At 55.4% G+C, this 9,923-nt stretch overlaps 1 protein-coding gene across 1 annotated transcript in view; it reads right to left on the bottom strand.

Annotated features, from left to right (window-relative positions):
* Nucleotides 1–39: 39 nt before the first annotated feature.
* The window catches only part of CD5 (CD5 molecule), a 33,836-nt gene continuing 23,952 nt past the window's right edge, over nucleotides 40–9,923 (bottom strand). The window contains exons 6-11 of the mRNA XM_003920192.3: nucleotides 9,456–9,749; nucleotides 8,020–8,145; nucleotides 7,135–7,188; nucleotides 5,315–5,434; nucleotides 4,643–4,733; nucleotides 40–4,251 (exon numbers count right to left, since the gene is read on the bottom strand). Coding sequence (XP_003920241.2) covers nucleotides 4,645–4,733; nucleotides 5,315–5,434; nucleotides 7,135–7,188; nucleotides 8,020–8,145; nucleotides 9,456–9,749 — 683 coding nt within the window. The 3' untranslated portion in view covers nucleotides 40–4,251; nucleotides 4,643–4,644. The remainder of the gene's footprint in view (nucleotides 4,252–4,642; nucleotides 4,734–5,314; nucleotides 5,435–7,134; nucleotides 7,189–8,019; nucleotides 8,146–9,455; nucleotides 9,750–9,923) is intronic.

Raw genomic sequence — 9,923 nt, 5'->3', positions numbered from 1 at the left:
ATTCAGGTCCTAAAGCCCCGTCCATCTGGATGTCAGCCCTTCCCTGCCCCCTCGCCCCAGGGCTGGCCCTTAGAGCTTTTACCTTCACTCTCCCGCTCTTCCGCCTTCCTTCTTAGCTGTTTTCCTGTTGGAGCCTGCGTTTGCCTTGTCCTGGGCTGAGAACGGTGACGTGCGAGGCCACAGGGTGCCACGAGGGGGCGTCTGGTCATCAGCGCACTTGGGAGGCGCCGTGTTCCTGCCACCTGCTGGGCTGGTGGGATGTCTGCCTGTCGGCCTGTGACCCATCTCATTCTCACTTGGCCTTGCAGGATGTGCCCAGAGGCAGCAGGTCACTAAACTGGCTGCGGGACCAACGGTCTTCTATGCCGTGGCCCAGCCTGCCTCCCTCCCCAGCGGCACCCCGAGCTCTGCTGCTGAGCTGCTGATCCCGAGGCTGGGGAGGGCATCTTCAGCTCAGCAGGAAGGGCAGCTTTGAGCGAGTCTGGAGACCTTGCTTCTAACAGTCCCTCGAGTCAGCCCTCTGCCTTTCCTTCCCTGCAACGTGACAGGAGGATGCCTAGAGATGCCGAGAATCATAAGCGTGAAATATTCAGCAGGGCCGCGGGCCGTGCTGTGCTTTCGGTTGCATTATCTTCGGGAGTCCTCGCAACAGCCCTTTTATCCTCAGTTTCAATGGGAGGAAACCACAGGGCGGTGGTTCAGTGACCCGGCTGCACAGCCTTGGAGGAGGTGGGACTTGGACCAGGCCGTTGGATTTCAGAGGCCTCAGGGGCTCCTCCTCCCTGCCTTTGTGGTGCCAGAAGTCGCTGGGCTCCCATCAGGTGTTTACTGCCCTTTACCTCCAGCTGAACTCTGGCCTTGCCTTGCAAGTGTCCAAGGCTGAGGACACAGGGCATCAGGGACAGCTGGAAGCAACTTGGCTTTGTAGGAAGAAGCTGCAAATCTCCCTCTAGTCACATAGTCAAGTCACTTGCCTTGGGTTGGTGCCAGAGTGGTGGCAGGGGGCAGAGAGGGGCTGACTTCCTAAGAAAGGACCGTGGAGCTGCCTCAGCTGGTCAGCCCGTGTGGCCGCCCTGCGCTCTTTGCTCCCCCTCTCCCTGGCCACTGACCTCAGAGGGCAGCGCACACAGGCACTCCTCATGCCTCCCTCCCTGCAACCCGGGAGCTCACTGGCTGCCTTTCACCAGACCACAGTGGACCTCCTACAGGGGGCAGACTCTAGGCGACAAGCTTAGAGTCTCAGAGTCCTAACTTGGGACACTGCGGTGCTGGCTATGGTGAGGCCGTGTGAATGCCATGTCCCGACAGCTCCGTTCCACGCCATACTCCCACATCTCTGCATGCATGACAGCTTTTTTTTTTTTTTTTTTTTTTTGGAAACAGAGTCTTACTCATCTGTCTCCCAGGCTGGAGTGCAGTGACGCCATCTCAGCCCACTGCAACCTCCGCCTCCCAGGTTCAAGCGTTTCTCCTGCCTCAGCCTCTTGAGTAGCTGCAATTATAGGTGTGTGCCACCATGCTTGGCTAATTTTTTGTATATTTAGTAGAGATGGGTTTCACCATGTTGGCCAGGCTAGTGTTGAATTCCCGACCTCAAGTGATCTGCCCACTCAGCCTCCCAAAGTGCTGGGATTACAGGTATGAGCCACTGTGCCCAGCCTTTTTTTTTTTTTTTTTTTAAGGAGCCCTCGCTGTTGCCCAGGCTGGAGTGCAATGGTGAGATCATGGCTCACTGCAGCCTCAAACTCCTGGCCTCAAGTGATCCTCCTGCAGCAGCCTCCTGAATAACGGATTACAGGCATGTGGCCCCATGCTCAGCTAATTAAAAACTTTTTTTTATGGTAGAGATGGGGTCTCACTTTGTTGCCCAGGCTGGTCTGAAACTCCTGGCTTCAAGCAGTCCTTCCACCTCGGCCTCCCGGTGTGCTGGGATTATAGCTGTAAGCCCCCACGCTCAGCTAGATGACAGCTTGAAAGCCAGACTTGTTGCTTGGTCCTCGTTTCCTTGACCTGATGTGCTGGAATTGGGGGTTGCACGCTCAAACACTCATCGGCTAGGTCACGTGATTTACCTGGGACTGTAATTTAGGGAGTGGGCAGGGTTGGAGGGACACACAGGTGGGTTGAAGTGGTGGCCCAGCTCTAGCGGGTTGTTGGGCTGCAGGAATGGGGAGGTTGTCAAGGTCACAGCAGCCCGTCCTCTACGGCCGAGGGAGACGATGCCAGCCCCCTGAGCACTGGTGGGGGGAGCAGCGGGTTCTTCTCCAGCCAAGGCAGCAACTCTTCAGCAGCACCTTGAAGACTAAAATGGTTCTATTCCATTGCATCACCAAACAGCTTTTTGAAATGCGTCACCCAGGCCGCCACTTTAGAAAAACAGTTTTCTAAAGACTCATTTCTCCCCAGCTAAACACTCTATTTTTGGTTTGGGTTTTAAGTAGGCCATGGTTGCTTTGAGGCCAGTGTATGGTGGCCAAACTATAGATTAAAGAGGTTTTTTTTTTTTTTTTTTTTGAGACGGAGTCTCACTCTGCCGCCCAGGCTGGAATGCAGTGGTGCAATCTCGGCTCACTGCAACCTCTGCTGCCTGGGTTCAAGTGATTCTCCTGCCTCAGCCTCCCGAGTAGCTGGGATTACAGGCACCTGCCACTGCACCCGGCTAATTTTTGTATTTTGAGTAGAGATGAGGTTTCACCATCTTGGTCAGGTTGTTCTTGAACTCTTGACCTCGTGATCCACCTGCCTCAGCCTCCCAAAATGCTGGGATTACAGGTGTGAGCCACTGCGCCCGGCCTAGATTAAAGAGCTTTTATAAAAAAAGGTACTGATGGGAGACACTGGCCGCCCGGATCCTTTGCCCCTCCCTAAGACCAACCTCTCAGTTCCCTTGTGAGGAGTCCCCTCACCTCCACTAGATATGGGCAGATAAATGGGGTCCCTGTTTCTGGAATCTCAGCATGGTCAAGGGAAGATCTGTGACCTGGGCTTGGCCACGGGGACTCAGAAGGCAAGGCCTGGTTGGAGGGTGTTGGTGGGGACAGAGGGATGAGCAGATTATGGGAACACCCCACCCCACATCCAAGTAACTCCCTTTTGCTCTTCCAGACTTAGCTTCTGTGGCTTGGACCATTGATCTCTGTGCTCCCAGGAGATACAGCATCAAATGACGTAGAGAAAGGCCCCGGCCCCAAGATGTGTTTCCACGTTGCTTCACCACCTTAGGGAGCTGCCGCAGGGAGCTCCGCCTGGCCTCCCCCTTTATCAGACCTGAGGTCCCTGGGTAGACCTCCTCCTGTCACTCGTAGTTAAGGAAGCCAAGGCCCCACAGGGTTAGGTGTGCGGCCAAGATCTCTGTGTGCTAGAGGAGTCTATTTTAGTCAAGGGAGTTATTTAAACCAAAGGAACGTGACCAGCCCCAGCTCTGACTCTTGGGTTAGATGAACTGCGATGTGCTGAAACCACCTCAGCCTGGGACTTTTCATTGCTGTGTGAAGCAAAACAAGTTGGTTAGGGTTTACCAGGTGCCCCTTTGTGCGGGGCCCTGGGTGGCACTGGTGCCCAGTGCGCTTGACAGTCAGTGGTCCCTGCTCTCTGGAGAGGAAGGTGTCTTTAGATCAGGGGGCTGAGGAGGGGAGTCACAAGATGAAGGGAAGGGGTGAGGCTGTGGGTCAGGCCTCACAAACGCAGAGCCTTGGTGCCCAGCCAGCCCCCTGGCTGGCAGCTGCTGTGAACACGCTGAGCTGTCTTTGTGCCCAGGTGTGCAGCCACAGCTGCAGAGGGATGCCCAGGGTTGGATGCTGCATAGAAGAGGCAGGAGCGCTCAGGTGGTCAGGAAGGAGGAAAAGTGCTATCTACAAAGAACATGCTCAAAAGGGACTCCGCCCGGGAGCTCCATGTCACTGCTTAGCAGGGACGGAGTCTGAGGACAAAGCCGATTCCACTCAGGCGCCGCTCCCCAGTGGTCAGGGAAAGGGGGCCCCCTTCAGACACCCCTGAGTCTCTAGCTGGATGGCTGCTTGTTTGGGGGCTCTGCCCACCACAGCCTCCACGTGTGGAGGGGTGGTGAGCTGCGGTGCAGCGGGGTGCGAGCTGGCCTGCCACTTGGGGCAGCAGCGCCTGGCCGGGAGGCTCCTGGCCTCTGTCCACGTTCTGGCTGGGGTAGAAATAGGGACATTGTTTTAACTGAAGAATCCACAGTTTTCTCAGTACAAATAGGGTTGGCTCTTGTTTTTTTGCTCCTGGATCCCAGTTCTGTGGGGTGAGAAGGAAACGCATTAGAGGAAGACACCACAAGGCCATGCAGGGAGGTGGCGGGCAGGCCCCATGCTCCGGTTCCATCTCAGGGACGGCCGCCGTTCCGCACCAGGGGCTCTTTCTCCCCGATGGCAGGTTGGCAGCTCTAGAGGGGTGTGGCTCTGTCACGGAGCTCTTGGGCACGCTGCCTGTGTGGCTGTAACTGCCAGACCAGCTCCTCTAACCTGAACAGCTGGCGTTTGTCTTTCCCTTTGCAAGGATCAAGATGCTGGGGGTCCCCTGTTCATGTAGGGCAGGGTGGGGCTGGGGGGAGGCGCGGAGTGGCTACTGCTCACCCCAGGGCTGTGGGGGGCCCTGGGGTGCGGGGTCAGGCTGGGGACCGGCTCACCTTTACAGCCTCTGAGCACCGTGCAGATCGTAGTCGCTGTCGGAGGAATTGTCAGGTTGCGTGGAGGAGCGCTGCAGGGCCCCTTCCAGAGCTGGGGTAAGAAAGGACGCTGTTTGTAGAAACGTTGAGACTCCACAGAGCCCCTTGCATCCTAGAGCCAGTGCCCACAGTGGGCGGGAAGATCACAGGGCCTTTAGGAGCCGGCAACAGCCTCGTATCTGTTTTGATCAAATCAGCCAAGCGTTCACTAATGATGCTGAACTCCAGGCTCCCTGGGGCTTAATTGATAGCACCAGTAAGGGAGCCTTCAGTACCCGGGCTCCTGTAGCCCACTTAATAGCTCCCTTCTGGCCCGAAGGAATCCAAGGGGCCTCATCTACCATCCAGGCCCCTCAAGGCTCTGCGGCGAAACAGGCCCATTATGTCACAGCAAGGCTGGGGTTAATGGCTTTGAGTGCATTCTTCTCTCCAGATGAGTAGTGCATGGTCTCAGATGGGACAGCTGGCGCCTGTAAAGGCTGCATGCCTTCCACACCCCTGCTGTGCCCTGCCTCGTTTCATCCCTTGCACCCTGGGGTCTCCCTTCTCTCTTTGGGCCATCACCCGAACTTCAAGGGCATCACGTGACTTGCCTTGGCAGCCTGCATGCCTGGGAGCCCCGCTGGTGCCTACCTGGATAAGCTGACAGGCCGGAGTTCCTGGGAGGTTGGCTGTATTCGTTATCCACGTGGGAGGCCGTGCGGTTCTCAACATGGGACCGGACGGTTGCTGTGTGGTTGCGATGGAAAGACACTGGGCAGATGCGGAGACAGTGTCGTTAGCCTTGGGGTTCTGTCCTCTGCCTCCTTCCCCAGGAGCTGCCCAGAACTTTAATCTCCTATTCCCTTGATGTTAGCAGAGAGAGGGCAAAGGCACCCACAGCCCTTCCAATGCATCCCCCCCTTGCCTCTCTTCCCAGGAGGTTCATGCTAGCAGGATCAGCAGCAGATTTTAGAGCAGATTTGGGTAACCCAGCAATCTGACTGGCAGGATGGGGCATTCCATGAGTCGGTCAGTCGGTCATCAAGCATTTACCAAGCAGGAGATGGGAGCACAGGTGACAGGACAGCTATGCTCCTGCCCTCCAGGAGCTGAGGGCCTGTATGTTATTAAGAAAGGCTGGGGCCGGGTGCAGTGGCTCAAGCCTGTAATCCCAGCACTTTGGGAGGCCGAGGTGGGTGGATCACGAGGTCAAGAGATCGAGACCATCCTGGCCAACATGGTGAAACCCCGTCTTTACTAAAAATACAAAAAATTAGCTGGGCATGGTGGCGCGTGCCTGTAATCCCAGCTACTCTGGAGGCTGAGGCAGAAGAATTGCCTGAACCCAGGAGGTGGAGGTTGCGGTGAGCCGAGATCGCGCCATTGCACTCCAGCCTGGGTAACAAGAGCGAAACTCCGTCTCAAAGAAAAAAAAAAAAAAAAAAAAAAAAAAGAAAGGCTGGACAGTCCTGTAATCCCACTACTTTGGGAGGCCAAGGCGGGCAGATCACAAGGTCAGGAGTTCAAGACCAGCCTGGCAACATAGTGAAACCCCATCTCTACTAAAAATACAATAATTAGCCGGATGTGGTGGCAGGTGGCTGTAATCCCAGCTACATGGGAAGCTGAGGCAGGAGAGTTGCTTGAACCCAGGAGGCGGAGGTCACAGTGAGCCGAGATTGAGCCATCGCACTCCAGCCTGGGTAATAGAGCAAAACTGTCTCAGGGGAAAGAAAGAAAGAAAGAAAGACAGACTGTGCAACACAGAGCTTTCTTGAAGGATTTGGCCCTTGACTTGGGGAGGGGGAAGAAGGTGGAATGGGCGGAGCGCCACGTCTCCGTCCGTCCATTAGGGTGCCTCTGGCTGTGGCTGGAAGGACAGAGTAAGAAGACCAGGGATGGGGTTGGGCTGGCTGCACCCAAATGTCCTGATACTGGCCCTGTCAGTCATTCATGCTAAAAGTAGCTTGGACAGCCCTTCTTAATGTAGCCTTGCTTTGGAGATGGGCAATACAAAAATACCCATTAAGGTTCTGATAAGTCCTGGAATAAAGAGCCGTGCTTAGCTGTGCCTAACTCAGGGTTCTCCAGGTCTGCTGATCAGGGAGGCCTCTTTTGTGAGTGCTGCCTGTGAGCATCCATTGGCCACTGTGTTGGGAATGTTGCCGGAGGAGGCGAAGGCTGCTGGGGACCCAGAGATGAGGCGAGGGACAGAAAAGATACCATGAGATGTTTCTACACTCTGAGGCTTCGGCGGTAGAAACCGCTCAGCCATCTGCCCATTAAGAAGCCTCCACCCTCCCTGGTGTGGGGACGTCTGTTGGCCACAGTCACACTTCAGACAATCACCGTGGAGATCAGAGGCCTTAAGCAGCCACAGGCTTTGTCTGTGTTCAGCAGAGAGAGCCTCAACTCTGCCTGCATGGCCTCTGTCCCGGGGCCGAAGGGGGCCCTGCCTCTGGGACACTTACTGTTCTGGTTCATTGCTGTTGGGCCAATCCACTGGCGTTGCTTCTTCTGTCGGACTGGGCAAGAGAAAGGAAAGGCACATCAGGGTGATGGGAGCAGGTGGGGGTGGGGGCAGGTTGGAGTGGGGCAGGGCCTGGGAGGGAGGTGGTGGCAGCAGGTGCAGCTGAGGGCAGGGCTGCTGGGCTCTACCTCCTGGAGTCTCTCGGGGGTCTCAGTTTCCTAACTTGCTCTGGAGCCATCCTGTGCCAAAGGAGCAGGCTTAAGGATGGGGTAGAGGTGCCTGGCTCCCCAGGAGAAAAGACCACGGGTGTTTAGAACCAGACCTGGGCAGGCACTAGGACCCAACACTGCCCTGCTGGGCCCTCTGTTCACAGTCTCTCCCCTTGCACCTTTTTGTCTGAATAATTTCCTCTTGAGTTCTGCAAGGCAAGGTGAACAACTCCCCCTGCATTCACAAGGTGTGTGATCGCTCATTTGATAGATGAGGAAACTGAGGCTCAGAGGAAGTTTCCCAATCAGTATCCCGGGCAGTGGTAAGCAGAGGAGCTGAGCCTAGGACGTGTGTCTCCTGCCACCAGAGGCCGTGCTGAACACCCTCTGGGCCTGCCACAGCCTCGGGAACAGCCACACCCTCTCTCTGACCTGGAATGGGTCTCAGCTGGTCTCCAGAGATAGACAAATCAGCAATTGCAATTTTGTTTACTTTCTGTTTCTGTTACTTGGGGCAGAAAAAGGCTAATGGGCAGGAGAGGGGAAGGTTGGGTGGTGAAGCAGAGGTGCCCTGTGCCCAGCTCTCTGGAGGCAAGACCCCTCCTCCCGGGGACTCTAGTACAGCCCCTCCAGTCTCTGCATGCAGGGACAGAGCCACTCAGGGCCGCGACACCTACATTTCTTCACCAGCTTCCTGTAGGCAAGAGGGCCACACATGACCAGCAGCACCGCCAGGAGCACCAGGGCCAGGATGATGCTTGTCACGGTGCCCGCAGCCAGGCCTGCAGGGTTTGGATCCTGGCCTGGAGAAGGAGGAAGAGAGTTAGGTCATTGTCAGCCCTGGGGGGAGAAAAACTGTAGGAGGGAAGCTGCTGGCTGCCTGGCTTCTGCGAGTCACCCTTGCTCATCCCAGAAATTCACCAGCATGCACAGAAGGCAGTGATCAATTTAGCTGTTCCTCCATCCATCTGTAGAATTCCCTGCTACCCACTCCCCCACCCACCATTTATCATCTAACAATTGATCATCTAGCTAGCATTTGCCACACTGGTTATAAGCCATTTAATTTTCTACCATTTGCCAGTGGTTAGTGATCACCTTGCCATTATACACCATCATAAACCAATATATGATTGTATACCAATAGCCAGCCAGGCCTCTATTCTTCATCCATCCATCTGTCTGTCCATCTTTCATCCATCCATCCATCCATCCATCCATCCATCCACTTACCCATCCATCCATCCATCCATCCATCCATCCATCCATCCATCCATCCACTTAACCCATCCATCTATGGATCCATCCATCCATCCATCCATCCATTCATCCACTTACCCATCCATCCATCCATCCATCCATCCCTTACCCATCTATCCATCAATCCATCCATCCATCCACTTACCCATCCATCCATCCATCAGTCTATCCACTTACCCATCTATCCATCCATCCATCCACTTACCCATCTATCCATCCATCTATCCACCCACTCACCCACCTACCCATTCATCCAATCTAATACATCCATCATCCATCTACTCACCCATCTACCCACCAATCCATCCATCCATCCATCCACTTACCCATCTATCCATCCATCCACTTACCCATCCATCCATCCATCCATCCATCCATCCATCATCCATCTACTCACCCATCTACCCATCCATCCATCCATCCATCCATCCATCCATCCATCCATCCATCCATTTCTCTCTTTTACTTGCCATTTAGTTACCATTCATGTAACAAATATATGCTATCCATTTGATTTTCTGGCTTCCACCTTGCAAAAGTAGAAGGTAGAAGGAGAAATTCTACGACTCATCAGCTGCCTGACAGTGATCTGCCTGTTGCTTGCCCTGTCTCCTATTATTGTTCTTGCTCATTGCTGTCTGAGTGCTTGTGCTCCCCGGCCTTCCAATTTCCCTCTCTCCAGCCTTTTCTGGGTCTCTGGGACACTCTGTCTAGCTCCCCAGGGCTTCCCTTTAGAGACATACACCCTGACCGGGTCCTAGAGGTAAAGTTGAACTGTGTGCTGCTTCCTGGGACCCCATGCCACTGGCAGAGTTTAACTGCTTCCACCCACTGTGGGCTGTGGCTAACTCACATGTGATGAACACCTTCTTGCAGCGGGAATTTTTCTCCTGAAGCTCGTGGCACTGGGACAGCTTCTGCTGGAGACAGGAGAGCCCCTGGGATGTTGGCTCACCAGCGTCCAGCACACGATAGGAGTTGATGCCGCCACACTGCTGCTCCCGGCACACCTCCTCCCACCGCAGCGGGCTCCTGGCTGAAGAGCTGTCGCACAGGGTTGCCCACTGTGCCCCCTGGCGCACCTCCACGGTGCCTTCACACATGCTGCTGCCCCCCACCAGGCGGCTCTGCACCTTGGGCTGGAAACCTGAGAGGGGAAGCAATGGGAGAGGAGGGGCATGTGTGGCCTTGAGCCTGTGTGCTGCTTCCTGGGGCCCCATGCCACTGGCAAAGCCGGGCCCTGGCTAGGGGAAGGCACTGTGTGGGACCCCCAGGAGAGGCCGCCTTCCTTTCTGTCCCCTCCTCTGGCCCCCTCCGTGGC

Source organism: Saimiri boliviensis, chromosome 6 (assembly GCF_048565385.1).
Source record: "Saimiri boliviensis isolate mSaiBol1 chromosome 6, mSaiBol1.pri, whole genome shotgun sequence".
Classification (NCBI taxonomy): Eukaryota; Metazoa; Chordata; class Mammalia; order Primates; family Cebidae; genus Saimiri; species Saimiri boliviensis.
Note: the sequence above shows the minus strand (reverse complement) of the source record. Positions and strands in the feature narration are given on the sequence as shown.